The 19,167-nt window shown below is 39.4% G+C and overlaps 1 protein-coding gene across 1 annotated transcript in view; it reads left to right on the top strand.

Annotated features, from left to right (window-relative positions):
• The window catches only part of LOC109241940 (endoribonuclease Dicer homolog 3a), a 55,033-nt gene extending 36,227 nt beyond the window's left edge, over nucleotides 1–18,806 (top strand). The window contains exons 18-25 of the mRNA XM_019408769.1: nucleotides 5,889–6,121; nucleotides 6,196–6,405; nucleotides 13,612–14,088; nucleotides 14,385–14,645; nucleotides 14,831–15,157; nucleotides 15,954–16,164; nucleotides 18,081–18,192; nucleotides 18,297–18,806. Of these exons, the coding sequence (XP_019264314.1) occupies nucleotides 5,889–6,121; nucleotides 6,196–6,405; nucleotides 13,612–14,088; nucleotides 14,385–14,645; nucleotides 14,831–15,157; nucleotides 15,954–16,164; nucleotides 18,081–18,192; nucleotides 18,297–18,504 (2,039 nt within the window). The 3' untranslated portion in view covers nucleotides 18,505–18,806. The remainder of the gene's footprint in view (nucleotides 1–5,888; nucleotides 6,122–6,195; nucleotides 6,406–13,611; nucleotides 14,089–14,384; nucleotides 14,646–14,830; nucleotides 15,158–15,953; nucleotides 16,165–18,080; nucleotides 18,193–18,296) is intronic.
• Nucleotides 18,807–19,167: the final 361 nt, after the last annotated feature.

The following is a 19,167-nucleotide window of genomic DNA, read 5'->3' as shown; positions in this document are numbered from 1 at the left end:
AACCATGTGCAGAGATTGTGTGAACTTCGTTGGAGATAGATGATATTGTTTTGAGAAATGCTAAGCGCCAAAGTAGTTGTGTTCTCTCAACTGAATCCAATAGCAGTTTGCCTTTTCCCGATTATAGGATCATAGCATGGCCTTTGGATCACATTAAATCCCATGCGTGCTTAATCTGTAAATAGGCTAAATATTTTTTTTTTTTTGGTAAATAGGCTAATTTATGTTAGCAATTGCAGAAAGACATTAGCATGCGTCCTTCATAACCTCTTTAAAATGTATTAGCTATTTCTATTTTTTACCCATTGACATAAGTAAAGTTTTAATTGCTTGAATTAAAATAGTTCTTTATATCCAACTGAAGTTATTTTAGGCGGCTGTGGACTTTCTGCTGTGTGATTAGTAATTTGTACGAGAAATAAAGGCACTGGAGAAATATTTTATTGATATTATATCGTCTTACACTGAGCCCTATCTATATATAGACATTACATAACACTAATACTTATTCTCCAACGTGGGACACTAATATATTACTATCTAACACTCCCCCTTAAGCTGGTGCATATAAGTCATATGTACCGAGCTTGTTACAAATGTAACTAATACGAGGACCAGTGACACTTGGTAAAAATATCTACAAGCTGATCATTTGACTTCACGAAATTATAACGTCTCCTGAGAGTATCTTCTCTTTGACGAAGTGACAGTCAATCTCAATGTCTTTAGTCCTCTCATTGAATACTAGATTTGATGCTACATGAATGGCAGCTTGATTATCACACACAAGTTCCATCTGACTAATCTCTCCAAACTTTAGTTCTCTGAGGAGCTGTTTGACCCAAATTAGGTTACATGTTGCCACAACCATTGCTCGATACGCTACTTCTGCACTAGAGCGGGCGATCACATTCTGTTTCTTCCTCTTCCAAAACACCAAATTATCTCCTACTAAAACACAATATTTAGACGTAGAACGTCTATCAGAAGGTGATCCTGCCCAATCGGCATCTATGTATCCAACAATTTGCAGATGGCCTCGATCCTCAAACAACCGTCCTTTGCATGGGGATGATTTTATATAACAAAGAATTTGGACAATTGCATCCCAATGACTATCATAAGGACAGTCAATAAACTGACTTATAACACTCACAAGAAAGGAAATATCAGGTCTAGTCACTGTGAGGTAATTCCACTTCCAACTGGCCGCCTATATCTTGCAGGATCCCTAAAAGTTTCCCTTGTTCTAGCAGAAGTTTGGCATTTGGATCCATAGAAGTGTCAATGGGTCTACAATCCGTCATTTCTATCCCCTCAAAAATGTCTAAGTCATATTTCTGCTGTGAAATAGCAATACCTGAGCTAGACTAAGCGACCTCAATACTTAGAAAATACTTCAATCTGCCCAGATCCTTAGTCTGGAAGTGCTGAAAGAGGTGTTGCTTCAAACTAGTGATACTATCTTGATCATTGCCCGTAAATATGGTATTATCAACATAAACCACCAAATAAATATACAGATTTGAAGCAGAATGCCGATAAAATACAGTGATTAGCTTTACTACGAGTCATGCCTAATAATTGTACGGAATTACCAAACCAGGCTCGAGGAGATTGTTTTATACCATAGAGTGACCAACGCAATTGTCATACAAGACCACTAGACTTCCCATGAGCAACAAAACCAAGTGGTTGTTCCATATAAACTTCATCCTTAAGATCACCATGAAGAAAAACATTCTTAATGTCCAACTGATAGAGAGAGGACAATGGCGAACAACATCCATGGATAGAAAGAGATGGACTGGAGTATCACTATTATCAAGTCCTAATATCTGACTATACCCCAAAGCAACAAGCGGGCCTTAAGGCTTAAGCCGATCAATCTGGTCATCTGGACCAACTTTGGCTGCACAAACCCAACAACAACCGACAATAAATTTACTTGAAGGAAGAGGAACAAGTTCCCAAATACCACTCGCTTGTAAAACATACATCTCGTCAATCATAGCTATCGCCATCCTGGATGAGACAATGCTTCACCTATGGGCTTAGGGATGGAAATAGAAGACAAAAAAGATACAAAAGCATAATAGGGTGATGACAGACAATGATAACTTAAACTGACATAATATGGATTAGGATTAAATGTGGACTACATACCTTTGCGAAGTGCAATCGGTGGACTAGAAGGAGACAAGTCGGCGGTAGGAACAGGGCCAGGTGCAGGACGTGAATCAACTAGGTCTGATGCTGGACGCGGACGACGACGATAAATCAAGAGTGGTGTTCCTGTGGTTGGAGATCTAGGAGGAGCAACACTAGATTCCTTAAATATCGGTATCGGTAAGACTTTTGTGGCCGAGGATATAGGAGGAGCTATAATAAACTCCTCAAGAATCGGTATATGTAAGACCTCAGATATATCAAGGTGGTTAGAAGAGGTAAAGTAAGGCCGAGACTCACAAAAAATGACATCAGCTGATATAAGGTACCTAGGAAGATCAGGTGAGTAGTAACGATATCCCTTTTGAACTTGAGAATAACCAAGAAAGACACACTTGAGAGCACGAGGAGCGTACTTATCTTCTTTTTTGGAGCTAACTTATAAGCATGTGTTCCCAAAACCACGATGGGGGAGAGAGTATAAGGGTGACTGAGGAAAAAATACTGAATGCGGAATCCTATAACAAGCCGTGAGAACTGCATCGCCCCAAAAAACGCAGCGGAACATGGGACTCTATGGGAAATGTGCCAGCAATTTCAGTGAAGTGCCTATTCTTTCTATTTGTTATCTCATTCTACTGAGGGGTATACAAACAAGATGTTTGATGAATAATTTCCTGAGAAGTCATAAACTGTTGAATTGGAGGATGATTTTTCTAAGGCATTATCATTGCAGAAGATGCGAATAGAGACGCCTAACTGATTTTTTTTTTCAGCACAAAAACTCTGGAATGCAGAAAACAACTCAGAACGATCTTTCATTAGAAAAATCCAAGTATATCTTGTTACCATCTCAAAAAAAAAAATCCAAGTATATCTTGAGTAATCATCAATGAAACTAACAAAATAACAAAATCCTAAAGTTCAACAGACTCTACTTGGAACCCATATATCCGAATGAACTGAAGAAAAAATAGACTTTGCACGACTCTCAACACTACGCGACAAAGTGGCTCGGGGGTATGTTTCCTAAGTTGACACGACTCACAATCTAATATAGACAAACTAGACAAACTAGGCACCATCTTTTGAAACATGGATAAACTCGGATGTCCTAAACGTCTGTGAATTAGGTCTGGAGGATTGTAACTGGACATGCTATGGAGGGATTGAGTGAGTCAAGGTAGTAAAGGCCTTGTGATTCACGCCATGTGCCAATCGTCTATCCCGTACTGCGGTCCTGCATAACAAAAGAATCATGCATAAAATATAGACTACAATGGAGTGCACGAGTCAACCGACTAACAAATGCAAGATTAAAAGGACAGCCAGGGACATAAAGAACAAAATCTAAAGTGACAAAGGATAATGGATTAGTTTGTCCAACTTCTTTTGCTTTTGTTTGGATTCCATGAGCTAAAGTAACATTAGGAAGAGATTGAGAATAAACAATATTTGACAAAAGTAACCTGTTACCAGAAATATGATCAGAGGCGCCTGAGTCCATGATCCACGGTCCTAGAGTACCAGACTGGAAAACACAAGCAAAGAAATTACCAGCAACATGAGTATCTATCTAAGCTATAGAGGCTACTTGTGGAGGTGTCCGCTTACTTGCTCGATACTGAAGGAATTCATTTTATTCCCCTTCAGACAAAGAAAACCCCTAGTTACTTGCAGTCTCGGTTTGAGCAACACGAGCATTTTTAGGTGGTTGACCATGCAAAGAGTAACATACCTCACTGGTGTGTCCAAGCTTAGTAGTTCCTGGGTCAAGACCTTCCAAAACGACCTCCTCCTCGTCTATTCTCCATAGTTAGAGATGCCCAATTTTCCCGGGATGCGACAACAGAGAAGTCAATTGTCTGTGATGAGATCACTGTGTGATTGGCATTGCAGCAAGGCGAAGCAATCGAGAGAATAATTCATCAATTGTAGGGACAATCGGACTAGTCAAAATCTGGTCGCGTATTTAATCAAGGTCATTAAAAAGTTCAGCGAGTGTAAGAACTAGAAACATCTTCTGTTGTTGCTTTTCAACACTAGCAGAAACTGACATCAACTTCTCAAATTCGTCCATGACTGCCTGTACTTGTCTCAAGTAAGTAGACATTCTTGTTTTTTCAAGTTTGTCATCCACGATATCACATCATAGAAACGAGATGTCACTAGTGTATAAAGTGCGAGTCTTTTCCTAAACTAAATGACATTTTTTGGAATGGACGAAATAAGAGCATCTAGATCGTCACATGATACTACATAACCGAGCATCCATCTTCTCAAAGTGCTTTGGCCTTTTAATCTCCCTCTCTAGACTTTTTAGTTAGGTGATCTTGAATACTTTCACCCTTGCACCACAACTCAACCGAGGAAACCCAAGCTAAGTAGTTTGAGCTTCCAATATTTCGAAGTAATGATAACACCTGAACTTCTAGAACTTGTATTTTTAGAACCAAAAACATCAGATCCCAAAGAAATCTTTGGAAGTAAATTATCACCAAATATCGAAATAATCAACTGTAACTTGCTGAAACAGGCGAAGGAAAAGCTGCCGGAAAAAATCATTGTTGCTGCCGGATCTTAGAACTGTTGCCGGAAAAATAAAGTTGTTTTCTGTAAGTGACAAGCTGAGTGAGTAGGCTCGGTTTGAGAGAAAAATAGGAACTTGTCAGATAAGATTATTCTCTTTACCAAACATATGCGGATCCAATCACGATCTTATATATAAGAAGAACAAAAGATCTTGGAAATCTCCGCCAGAAAATAGAAAAATGGTCGGAATTTGATGTAATCTGGATAGGTAGGCTCGAAATCACCTCCTGAGTAAGCAGTCCTGAATAATCTCTGCAAGAAACTGGCCGAAAGGTGGTACATGCGCCGGCGCATGTACTTGGCGCCTGTACTGATCTCGCCGGAAAATTTCCCCTTCTTTTCGGCGCATGAAAGTGCGTGGGGAAGATTTTTTCGGTGGGGTTTGTTGGGTTTGGTCGCGGGACAACGGGGGACCTTGTGGTGGTGTTGGTTTATGCATAACACTGGTAAAAATTGGTTTTGACGCAACCGTCATTGGAATATTTGCACTATGAGTGTTTCTTCCCGGCACGGAAGAAATATTTTATTGATATTATATTGTCTTACATTGAGCCCTATTTATATATAGATACTCCCTCCGTTTCAATTTATGTGAACCCATTTGACAGGGCACGGAGTTTAAGAAAAGAGAGAAAGACTTTTGAACTTATGGTGTAAAATGAGGCACATATATTTTGTGTGGCTATAAATCATTGCATAAAGGTAAATTGTTTCCAAATAGGGAAATGGGTCATTCTTCTTGACACGAACTAAAAAGGAAATAGGTTCTCGGAGGGAGTATTACATAACACTAATACCTAATCTCTAATGTAGGACGCCAGTATAGTATATTACTATATACATTACTCTCTAACAATTTGTAAACACATGCTACAAAAATCTGATCTGACACCATATCTTTAGATGTATATAATTGAAACTGAACTTGTTCTGGCAACATTTCTACAATCATATTGGAAGTAAAGTTTGACAATGAAGATAACTATTGAAGTTCAAAGTTGGTAAAGTTTTACCTGGGTTCTTTAGAAAGAATTGATATACATTGAACTTGTCACTGTACCTAATAGGTGCATTGAGCTCAATGTTTCATATTACATAAAGTTGATGTTCAGAGATTCTTTGAGCAGGCGTTTCCTGTGGAACAAATTCGAAAGATAGTAAAATGGTGGTCCAAAAGCCGCTGAATAATGTTCACATGCCACCAGAACTTCTGGTGGGTATAGACATTCGGATAGACATCTTGAAATCCTTCTACTTGCTACCCTCATTAATGCACCGTCTGGAGTCCCTGATGTTGGCTAGCGAGTTGAGGAAAGAGATAACAAGTCATTCAGGCGATTTACATATATCAAGCTCATTGGTTCGTCCTATCATTTGCTCAACTATCTGAATAACTCTTAGACATTTGTCTAACTAAATATCCTTCATGGTCAGATTCTGGAAGCTCTTACTAGTCTAAGATGCAATGAGAGTTTCTCCATGGAACGTCTGGAGTTGCTTGGAGACTCAGTTCTGAAGTATGCTGTTAGTTGTCACCTCTTTCTTAAATATCCCAAGAAGCATGAAGGGCAGCTATCTGATCAGCGTTCATGGGCTGTTTCTAACTCAACCCTCCATAAAGTGGGAACTAGTCGTCATTTGCAGGTATGTAAAGCTTTGTCTCCATAATAGAATTTATTACTTTATCAAAAAAAGAGTGTGTTTTCACCCGTTAACTCGATAAAAAGAGAGTGCTAGATTGGGACAATGCTGACACATATGTCTTTTCACTTTCCACATGTAAAAATATGTAATGGTAGCTAAAAGAACTAGAGAGCTAGAGCGAAATTCTTTTAGCCAGTGAAGAACGATTTCAGTGTTTCAAATAAAATAGAAGTTGTAAAAGCGTAAGAACTATATAGAACCACCTTTGGCCGGTCCCACATTTTCCAATCCTTTACCTAGCTGCATCAATTAGAGTGATCCCGAACTATGTCCATCGAAGTCATAAGTCAATATGGAGCATTTTTTAATGAGTAATAAAGGAATATTAGTGATTATAAACAACCAGCACTAAGGAAATGTTGGGGCAAATGTGCATCCAAAAGAGAACCTTATAATATGTGTAAACTAAGCAAGTCAACTATTGTTTCCGGCTCTAAAACATATGTCGTAGTTTTGGTGCACCAAAGATTAAGCAGAAACATACACCTGAGCTTAAGATTAATAACATTGTCCCTCTTGTCTTCAAAAACTCTCGCGTTTCCTTCTCCCCATATGACCCACCATACCACCATAGGAATGCTTTTTCCAGGCTTCTTTGGAAGATTTTTGAAGGTCCAGTCTATGCCAGGATAGCTAAAATTCCAATGTATTATTTGGCATACACCATTGGATTCCCGCAACAGCAAAAAAGAGATGCAAAATCTGTTGGGAGGAGCTGCAATGGAGGAATAAATGGCTAACTTCTTCCGCCTCCTCTTCACAAGGAGCACATCTGTTGTAAAGAGTAATGTCTCTCTTTTGAAGATTATTGTGAGAAAGCACGGGAGAAAATATATTATTGATGTATATACATATGTTACAATGAGCCCTATATATATACACACATAACATGTCCTACTCCTAACATATATTGGATTAGGGTTATTTATTTACTCCTATTTACATGACTATTCTAACACTCCCCCTCAAGCTGGTGCATATAAATCATATGTACCAAGCTTGTTACATATGTAGTTAATACGAGGACCAGTGAGGGACTTGGTGAAAATATCTGCAAGCTGATCATTCGACTTCACAAACTTTGTAGCAATATCTCCCGAGAGTATCTTTTCTCTAACAAAGTGACAGTCAATCTCAATGTGTTTAGTTCTCTCATGGAACACTGGATTTGACGCAATATGAAGAGCAGCTTGATTATCACACACAAGTCCCATCTGACTAATCTCACCAAATTTCAACTCCTTGAGCAACTGTTTGATCCAAATTAGCTCACATGTCGCCATAGCCATTGCTCGATATTCTGCTTCTGCACTAGACCGAGCAACCACATTCTGTTTCTTGCTCTTCCAGGACACCAAATTTCCTCCTACCAAGACACAATATCCAGACGTAGAACGTCTATCAGAAGGTGATCCTGCCCAATCAGCATCTGAGTATCCAACGATCTGCTCATGGCCTCGACCTTCAAACAATAAACCTTTGCCTGGAGCTGATTTTATATACCGAAGAATGCGAACAACTGCATCCCAATGACTATCACACGGAGAATCCATAAACTGACTCACAACACTCACAGAAAAGGAAATGTCAGGTCTTGTCACTGTAAGGTAATTTAATTTACCAACCAACCGTCTATATCTTGCAGGATCGCTAAGAGGTTCCCCCTGTCCTGGCATAAGTTTAGAATTCGGATCCATCGGAGTGTCAACCGGTCTACAACCTGTCATTCCTGTCTCTTCAAGAATATCTAAGGCATACTTTCGTTGTGAGATCACAACACCTGAGCTAGACTGAGCGACCTCAATACCCAGAAAATACTTTAGTTTGCCCAGATCCTTAGTCTGAAAGTGTTGCAAGAGATGTTGCTTCAATTTAGTAATACCATCCTGGTCATTGCCGGTAATAACAATGTCGTCAACATAGACCACCAGATAAATACAGAGACTCGAGGCAGAATGCCGATAGAATACAGAGTGATCAGCTTCACTCTGAATCATGCCAAATTCTCGAATAACTGTGCTGAACTTACCAAACCAGGCTCGAGGAGACTGCTTTAGACCATAAAGTGACCGACGCAAGCGACATACAAGGCCACGAGACTCCCCCTGAGCAACAAACCCAGGTGGTTGCTCCATATAAACTTCATCCTCAAGGTCACCGTGTAAAAAAGCATTCTTAATGTCCAGCTGATAGAGGGGCCAATGGCGAACAGCAGCCATGGATAGAAAAAGGCGGACTGATGCTATCTTAGCCACAGGAGAGAAGGTATCACTGTAATCGAGCCCAAATATCTGAGTATATCCTTTGGCAACAAGACGAGCCTTAAGACGATCAACCTTACCATCCGGACCAACCTTGACTGCATACACCCAACGACAACCAACAGTAGATTTACCTGAAGGAAGAGGGACGAGCTCCCAAGTACCACTCGTATGTAAAGCAGACATCTCGTCAATCATAGCCTGTCGCCATCCTGGATGAGACAATGCTTCACCTGTAGACTTAGGGATGGAAACAGAGGACAAAGAAGATAGAAAAGCATAATAGGGTGATGACAAACGATGATAACTCAAACCGACATAATGGGGATTAGGATTAAGGGTGGCCCGTATACCTTTCCGAAGTGCAATCGGTTGATTAAGAGGAGACAAGTCCGCAGTATTAGCAGGGTCAGGTGCAGGACGTGAATCAGCTGGACCTGATGCTGGGCGCGGACGACGATGATATGTCAAAAGTGGTGTTCCTGTGGCAGGGAGTCTAGGAGGAGCCACACTAGACTCCTCAACGGTTGGAATGGATAAGACTTCTATAGCGGAAGGTGAAGGAGGAGCTATAGGAGACTCGGGTAAGACTTCTGTGGCGGAAGGTGAAGGAGGAGCTATAGTAGACTCCTTAAAGGTCGGTATAGGTAAGACCTCAGATATATCAAGGGGGTCAGAAAGGTCAGAAGAGGTAAAGAAAGGTTTAGACTCAAAAAATGTGACGTCAGAGGACATAAAGTACCTACGAAGATCAAGTGAGTAACAACGATATCCCTTCTGAACACGAGAATAACCAAGGAAGACACACTTGAGAGCACGAGGAGCTAACTTATCTTTCCCAGGGGCTAGGTTATGAACGAAACAAGTGCTCCCAAAAACACGAGGGGGAACAGAGTATACGGGTGATTGGGGAAACAATACTGCATACGGTATCTGATTCTGGATGGGAGAGGAAGGCATCCGATTAACTAAATAACAAGCTGTGAGAACTGCATCGCCCCAAAAACGCAGCGGAACATGAGATTCAATGAGAAGTGTGCGAGCAGTCTCAATGATGTGCCTATTCTTTCTCTCTGCAACCCCATTTTGCTGAGGGGTATAAGGACAAGAGGTCTGATGAATAATTCCTTGAGAAGTCATAAACTGCTGAAATTGAGAGGATAAATATTCTAAGGCATTATCACTGCGAAAAGTGCGAATGGAAACACCAAATTGATTTTTAATTTCAGCACAAAAATTCTGGAATATAGAAAACAACTCAGAACGATCTTTCATTAAGAAAATCCAAGTACATCTTGAATGATCATCAATAAAACTAACAAAATAACGAAATCCCAAGGTTGAACTGACTCTACTAGGACCCCATATATCAGAGTGAACTAAAGAAAAAATAGACTCTGCGTGACTCTCAATACTACGAGGATAGGAGGCTCGGGTATGTTTCCCGAGCTGACATGACTCACACTCTAATGTGGATAAACTAGACAAACCAGGCACCATCTTCTGAAGCTTGGATAAGCTTGGATGTCCTAAACGTCTGTGAATTAGGTCCGGAGGATCTGTAACTAGACATGCCTTGGAGGATTTTAGGGAGTTAAGGTAGTAAAGCCCTTCTGATTCAAGTCCTGTTCCAATCGTCTGCCCTGTACTGCGGTCCTGCATAATAAAAGAATCATCAATAAAATATATACCACAATGGAGGGCACGAGTCAAACGACTAACAGATGCAAGATTAAAAGGACAGCCAGGGACATAGAGAACGGAATCTAGAGTGACAGAGGGTAGGGGATTCGCTTGTCCAACTCCTTTTGCTTTGGTTTGAGACCCATTGGCTAAAGTAACAGTGGGAAGAGACTGTGAATACGCAATATTTGACAAAAGTGATTTATTACCAGAGATATGATCAGAAGCGGCTGAGTCCACAACCCATTGTCCAGGAGGACTAGACTGGGAAACACAAGCAAAAGAATTACCAGCAACAGAAGTATTAGTCTGAGCAACAGAAGCTACTTGTGGAGATGTCTGCTTACTTGCTCGATACTGAAGGAACTCATTATACTCCCCTTCAGATAAAGAAAATCCCTGGTTACCTGTAGTCTCAGTCTGAGCAACATAAGCATTTTTGGTTGGGCGGCCATGTAAAGAATAGCATACATCACGAGTGTGTCCAAGTTTATGACAATAGGAGCACTTGGGTCTAGATCTTCCAAAACGACCTCCTCCTCGTCTATTCTCCATAGTATGAGATGCCCGATTGTCCACTGATTGGGATACGAGGACAGATGAGTCAAGTGTCTGTGATGAGCTCACTGGGTGACTAGGTGCTGCAGCAAGGCGAAGTAATCGAGAGAATAATTCATCAACTGTGGGGACGGTTGGACTAGCCAAAATCTGGTCACGTACTGAATCAAGGTCATTAGGGAGTCCAGCGAGTGTAAGAACTAGAAACATCTTCTGTCGTTGCTCTTGTTGTTTTTCAATACTAGCAGAAACTGGCATCAACGTCTCAAATTCTTCCATGACTGCCTGAACTTGTCCCAAGTAAGTAGACATATCTAATTCCTGTTTCTTCAAGCTTGTCATTCGCGATATTACATCATAGAAACGAGATATGTCATTAGTGTATAGATTACGAGCCTTTTCCCAAACTAAATAACATGTCTGGAATGGACGGAACAAGGGCATCAACTTGGAATCAATAGATCGCCACAGGATACTACATAACTGAGCATCGACCTTCTCCCACTGTGTTTTGGCCTTTTCATCACCTTCGCTAGCCTTTTTTGTTAAATGATCTTGAACTCCTTGACCTTTACACCACAACTCGACAGATGAAGCCCAATCTAAGTAGTTTGAACCTCCCATTAAAGGTTCTGAGGTAATCATAACACCGGAACTGCCAGAACTCGGGTTTCTAGACCCGAAAGCATCGACTCCCAAAGACATGGTTGGATTATCACTAAATAACAAAAAAGAATCAACTGAAAATTCTCTGAGACAGATGAAGAAAACACTGTGTTTGCCGGAAAAGTACTGTAGCTGCCGGAAAAATCAGTGTAGTCGCCGGAAAAACTCAAAGTGGTCGGAATTAAAAAATAAAAATATGGACAGGCTCGGAATTGCAGGGCGATCCAACTGTCCTGAAGAAGCGAAGCCGAAAAATGGCCGGAAGAGGCCTCACGCGCCGGCGCGTGGGACAGACGCGCCGCCGGCGGCAGAGTTCCGACAGGCGCGTGACGGCGCGTGGAGGGCTATTTTCCGGTGATTTTTTTTTTGGGGTTTGGTCGGATCTCTCTTGGGAACCTTGTGGTGGTGTTGGATTTTGCACAACACTGTTAATTAGTGACTTTGACGCAATAAGTCACTTAGGTCACCGGACAATTGCACGGTGACTGAGTTCTTTCTTCCCGGAAGTCGCTGGAATGATGCACAGCGATATGTTTCTCACTAAAGCTCTGATACCATGTGAGAAAGCACGGGAGAAAATATATTATTGATGTATATACATATGTTACAATGAGCCCTATATATATACACACATAACATGTCCTACTCCTAACATATATTGGATTAGGGTTATTTATTTACTCCTATTTACATGACTATTCTAACAATTATCAAGAGTGAGACATTTTCTATATGCCACAATCCAAGAAAAACATTTAATTTTTAAAGGTGTTTTGTTCTTCCGAATAGACTTCCATGGTTATGTTAAGAGGGAGTACTGCTTGTCTAGGTCGTATACTTTTCACAGAGAAGGTTCTTTTTTTTGGATTTCCAGGATAAGGAATCTGGAAGAGAAGTCAGTGGGGGTAGAGAGTTAAGAAGACCCTTCAGACTCCAGAATTCTCCAATTTTCCAATCATTGCAGATTTCTTCCAAAGGGAATGAACCATCCCCGGGGAGTCCAATGTTCTACAATTGAAGAAGTCGATACGAAGCATTAAAAGTTTGCCGGTGAAAATCGGGAGTAAATAACAAATTTTGCTTATTATTAGCATGAATAAGATATTGATTACTTGGGATGGATGAATTAGGATTCATAAGAGAGTCTATGGCACATAAGTCAAGGCAAAAATGTCGTTAATAGCTTTTACGAACCGTTTGAAGCTTATCTTAGAAAATAAGCAGTAAATAGCTTGGCTTTCTTAGTGTTTACTTGGATAATATGCCAATTACTTGGTTTGAGCGAGGATTGCAAAAATTAGGCCTTGCTGGAGGATCTAATCACGGAAATTGGGATATTCCACAATAATCACAAAAAGGGAACTCTCTTGCAGTTTGATCCTTTGTCCGTGTCTCTTTGGTTTGTAGTTACTTTTGTTGAAAACCTCCAAAGTTGAAGCCAATTTGGGATTAGCTAAGTAGTGAAATTATGCAAAGCTGAAATTTGGGAGTTGGTAGAAGAGCTTGAACTAAGCACCGTTCTAAGTCAGGGGTTGTAATATTATTGAACTCACCAGGAATTTTCATCCTATTTTGGTTGTAAGAGAAGTCATGGGCAAATATTCAGTGGTATCAACTGATCTTATGTAGACTTGCTTACACAACAAAGGTGCTGATAGTATCACAAGTTTGCTAGTCATTTTAACTTAAAAAAGACAGACATGGTGCTAGATGGTGGGAACTTGCTACAGGCTAAGCCGTTTTTATATATCAACCTGTTCACAACATGGGTTGCTGTCTTCTGGTTTTTAAGCACTTTCGTCATGGCATATTGAAATCCAACTTGTTTTGTTAATCCTCAAAGAAATGTGGATGCTATATCCTTTCCACCTGCCAATTTTAAATTGCCCTTTTTTCCTGTATGCCTCAAATAATTTGACATCTGATTAGTTATTCTCTCACTTCCATTTCTAATCATGCTTTACATGTCTAATTACAGGGCTATATAAGGGATGGAGCATTTGATCCACGCCGATGGACTGCTCCTGGACAGCTTTCCCTTCGGCTTTGTCCTTGTGACCATGGGGTTGAGACGTCAGAAGTGCCTTTGGACAAGAAATTTTTGACTGAAGATCCCAAAGTAGTAGTTGGGAAGCACTGTGATAGAGGACATAGGTGGATGGGCTCAAAAACAATATCTGACTGTGTCGAAGCGCTGATAGGTGCATACTACGTTGGTGGTGGGTTTATTGCTGCCCTGAAATTGATGAAATGGCTTGGTGTTGAAGCTGAACTTGAACCTTCATTAGTAGAGGATGCGATCAAAACGGCATTTCTTTACTCCTATACCCCTAAAGCTAAAGATATTGAAGACCTTGAGTTGAAGCTTAGCTATAAATTTTCTGTCAAGGGATTGCTACTAGAAGCTATAACACATGCTACTGTGCTAGAAGTGGACGTTAGTTACAATTATCAGGTCGGTTAAAGAATAGTCCCTAATTTAGATATAAATATGAATTAATGCTGATTATACATCTCAATAGAGTTGAAGGGAGCCTTGGCGTAACTGGTAAAGTTGCTGCCATGTGACCAGGAGGTCATGGGTTCAAGCCGTGGAAACAACCTCTTGCAGAAATGCAGGGTAAGGCTGCGTATAACAGACCCTTGTGGTCCAGCCCGGGCTTCCCTTTTTTTCTATATGTACCAATAGACAGTTGTTTCTTAAGATATTGCCTGTTTTTAGCTTTAGACTTATTTTCTTGTATGTGGCAGAGACTTGAATTTCTCGGCGACTCAGTACTGGACATTCTCATTACCTGGTACCTTTACCAGAAGCATAAAGATATTGATCCTGGGGAACTGACAGATTTGCGCTCTGCTTCTGTCAATAATGATAATTTTGCTTATGCTGCTGTGAAGAGGGAGCTTCACGTCCATCTTCAACATCACTCTGGATATCTTGAAAGTGAAATATCAGCATTTGTGAAGTTGGTCTCTGATTCTTGTTCACTCCAAGGAAACAAAGCCCCAAAGGTTCTTTACTGTTTCTTGACGGACATTTCACTGTAACCATATGTTATTAATCTCAATGCCAACTGTAGTCTTGAATGTCTTCCTAGGATACAAAATTGTTCAGCATATGTTACATTAATCCACTGCTATATATGAAAGTCTTTATAGCAGGCTGCTTGTATTCATGGGATATTAATTTGTTATAGGTACTTGGAGACTTGGTGGAGAGTATTGCTGGAGCAATACTGATTGATACTAAGCTTAACCTGGATGAAGTTTGGAAGATCGTCAAGCCACTATTATCTCCCATCGTGACTCCTGATAAGCTCGAACTACCTCCGTTGCGTGAGCTCATAGAATTGTGTGACTCGCTTGGCTACTTCTTGAAAGACCATTGCATGGTGAAGGGGGATACCGTGCATGCAGAGCTTAGGTTACAGCTGAAAGATGAGTTGCTGGTTGCTGAGGGATGTGGACAAACTAGAAAAAATGCAAAGGGGCAAGCAGCTCTGAAATTATTGAAGGACTTAGAGGTATGTCTTAGCCAGGAAGATGATTCTTATCCTAAGTTTGGTCCTTTTAATTAATGGGCCATTATTCACATGGTAGAAACAGCCTTAGGTAATGTGGTAAGAAAGATAAGAAGAAAGAAACTCATGCTAGGCTTTGTTGTGCTTTTGTTGGTGAAAGTTACCATTGCAACTACTGATGTTGCAATGTTTAACTCTCTTGTCAGTGAGGCATTCTTCTTGTTCTTTTGTTTTGTTTCTGAATTTTTTTTTCGTTTCTTGGGTTCAAGTGGAGACCAATGAGTTGGTTGCTTTCCGAGTTGCCTCATGTCTATCGAAGTACTATAACTGAAAAGAGAATGTGTAATTAACTAGTTTTTATTTTATTTTTAGAATTAGCTTATTTCCGGCCCTTCCCCAGACCCCGCGCATAGCGGGAGCTTAATGCACGGGACTGCCCTTTTTAGCTTATTTGAGTTAAGCTTTGCAACTTTTTCAAATTTGGAAAGAGAACTTTCTGATGTTTATGAAATCTGTAAAGATGCTAAAGAATTGTGTTGATAAAGTTTTTACGTGCCTGCATGCATTTACATTGCATAAAGATCAATTTCAAACTGACCATTACATGGTTTAATAAATTGGAACAAAAACATTGCTCGATAAGACGATTTTATTCTCTGGCATTGCCGTTACAATTAATGTTGAGCTAGATGACAGTTTCCATATGGATGGATTAAACAAATTCTTATGGATTACCGATTATCCAAGCTCTGGATTAAGTTATTTCTGACATTATTTTACCCTCATATTCTAACAACAGCATAAAGGAATTTCATCCAAGAAAAAGAAACAAGAGACCAGCCTTGTTGATGTGCCATATTCTTTAGGCACTGATGGTGACATCTGCAGCCAAGCGAATAATACATGTCCTGCTATGGCTCCATGCAAAAAGCAAAAGACGATACTTTCGAATTTAGAGACGGCCAAAGCTCAACCTAGCAGTGCTTGTAATTCAAATAAGGACATCCAAGGTATGCACACTGTAGCAATTGGTATATTCTTGCAATTTCTTCCTTTAAATATTGGATTCAGCCCAAGTCTTGGGAGGCTTTTCAGGACAATTGATCTTCTTATACCAGTTTTATGAAAATGTTAAACTTGCCATCCTCTTCAGTACCAACATACCCATCCAATGCTTATCACTTCATTTGATTTTCTACGCCATATCTATTTTGTAGTGTAGTATAAAGAAGCTAAAGTTCAATCAGACTAAATATTGTTTTACCTTATGTGTAGTTAGATACATATCCCTCTATTTCAAGAAAGATGACTTTGCTTGATTCCTCAGCAAGATTAAAGAAGAAGGATTACGTACATTGTTAACTGGAGCAAGATTGAGAGTATTTCAGATAACAGACAAAAGTATAAAGAAGCTAAAGTTCAATCAGACTAAATATTGTTTTACCTTATGTCTAGTTAGATACATATCCCTCTATTTCAAGATAGATGACTTTGCTTGATTCCTCAGCAAGATTAAAGAAGAAGGATTACGTACATTGTTAACTGGAGCAAGATTGAGAGTATTTTAGATAACAGACAAATATTAAAAGTATAGTTAGTTGAAGTATGTCTCATTAAGATTAAATATTGAAGTAAAATCTGAAGGCTTCTATTTGAGGAGAAGGGGTCAAACATTTTGGAAAGGGCTGTACGTAATTAGGTCAAATATTCTTAGGATTGGAAAGTACATAATATTCTATAGTTAGACTTAGTTTATTATGCCCATTTGAAAGGGAATAGCATTGTGGTGGCCAGGTGATACTCACAAACTTCAAATGATATCCCTGAAAAGTCCATCAGATTTGAAATTTAGTAATGATGTAGCATTGTATAGGCGTTGCAGCCTAATAGTCGCAGCTCTGCCTGCATATTTAGGTGTTGTGTTCAAATCCTACCAAAGGTTGCGCCTTGTTCCTACACCTTCCACTATTCACGGGCCAATACCCCCTCCCAGAAGAAGTGATATAACAGAATTTAGGAGAGGAAATCCTTTTTAGGTGCGTAGTGGAGAAAGCATTGTGTAGGGTGATTATGCTTTCTTTTCCATTCTGTGTCACTACTGAATATATATTAAAGTGTTGAGGATTTATAGCTCAGCAGATAGAAGTCAAGTGTAAATTCCTTTTTTTCTATTACAGTTTGCTACATTTCGGTTTAACTCGTTATATGCTGAAAAGTAACTTTCTGAATATGCTAAATTGCTAACTATGCATTACTTTTACTTATAAGGTATTAAGATTGGTTTATTTAAAAGAAAATATCCTGCATATTCTATCGATTGCTTTCTATTACAATGTGAAAAGCCCCAGCATCCTCCTGCCTCCTTGGTGAATTGGCACCTGTCTCTTTGTGAATCCAACAGAAGTTACAGCACTTGGATTGAAATTGTCTTGTGGCATTTTCCAGAATTTCTGAAAATTACTCTCGTGAAAATAACGGTTATTTACCTTAGAGATTTGAATTTTAATGGTACCCTTGCATTTCTTTGTTATATACTTTTTTCCTTCTTTTCTTTGTTTTGTGTCACTCTTTGATAAAATAATCAGTTACACCAGGAAAGTGTTGCCTAATCAAGACAAGACAAGTGCTTGACCTAGTTCATTAAGTTTCATTAACACATAATGGGGGCTTTTTGAGTCTCTTAACCCTGGAATATCCAGACATTGCTTTGCCTCCTCAACTCCGTCTCTTTAACAAAATATGTAGCTTTTGTAACATGAAAACTCACATATCTTTATAAACCATTGTAACCGAGCTCCCCACCCTTTGGTTTGACAAAATCTTTCTCAAAGTTAGATGATTGAAGAAATATCAGTTTTGCTAAGGTCTGCTGATGCTCATCTCCTTAAACTTTTGGATTAATGCTTTTCTCCGTTTTACTTGGCAGCAATTGGGCCAATCAACATGAAAAAGGGTGGACCACGCCAATCACTTTATGAACTGTGCAAAAAACTGCAGTGGCCTATGCCTAGTTTGGAGTCAACAGAGCGTAAATCCAAGTAAGTAAAACCAGCTTATCCGCCAACCAGTTCTTTTCCCTCTTGTTTTTATCAAACTGTTCCCTATTTTCTCGCGTATTGAGTGTAAATTCCGGTATGCACAGGTCACTGACTGAATGCGGTGAAGGCTCTGATAAAAGGAAGGTTTACAACACTTTTGCATCTCAAATCTCGTTGACCATACCCGACTACGGTTTGATAGAGCTTACTGGGGATGAAAGAGCTGATAAGAAAAGTTCACAAGATTCGGCTGCACTTCTCATGCTGTATGAGCTTGAACGACGGGGAAAAGTGATAATTGGTAATCAATGAATTGTCATTAGTGTAAATTCTTACATTCTTGCACTAACGCGTAGAACTTATCTTATATAGCATTTTAGGTCTACCTTTTAGGCAGGGAAAAACAGAAAAAGTGCTATGTATATATGCTAATTGGGGAGGTAATAACAATCCAATTCATGCATATCAAGAGGGCATAGCTTCCATCCCATGCATTATTGGAAATTCGCTAGAAAATAGGAATGAAGTTGCTGAAATGTAAAAGATAGATCAATCTTATGGCCCTCTATTTATTTCTTACGGTTTCACTAATCTATTATGTTTCCTTCTTTTAATGCCCCATGTGCAGCATTTTTGTTAGGGAGAAAAACGGGATACTTGCTACCCAACAATTGTCTTTTACAGGGCTTAACTAGTTTATTTAATCTTTAGTCCTTTTACTCAGAACTGGTTTTACTTATATAATATTTGTTCTTGCTAGATATATTAGATTTTATTTTTAAAAAAAAATGCAAATATACTAAATATTTGTCGCTTTAAATCCAAATTAATGTATTTTTATATTTTACCTTTTTTCCTTAAAAAGAGTGCAATTTATGTGCAGTTAACGTATTCTTTTCCTGAACGTATAAAAGATACATTGATGTGCAATTTATGTTTTCTCTAGCTAAACTCTTGAAGCTTTTTCCTTCCATT

Source organism: Nicotiana attenuata, unplaced genomic scaffold (assembly GCF_001879085.1).
Source record: "Nicotiana attenuata strain UT unplaced genomic scaffold, NIATTr2, whole genome shotgun sequence".
Lineage (NCBI taxonomy): Eukaryota > Viridiplantae > Streptophyta > Magnoliopsida > Solanales > Solanaceae > Nicotiana > Nicotiana attenuata.
Note: the sequence above shows the minus strand (reverse complement) of the source record. Positions and strands in the feature narration are given on the sequence as shown.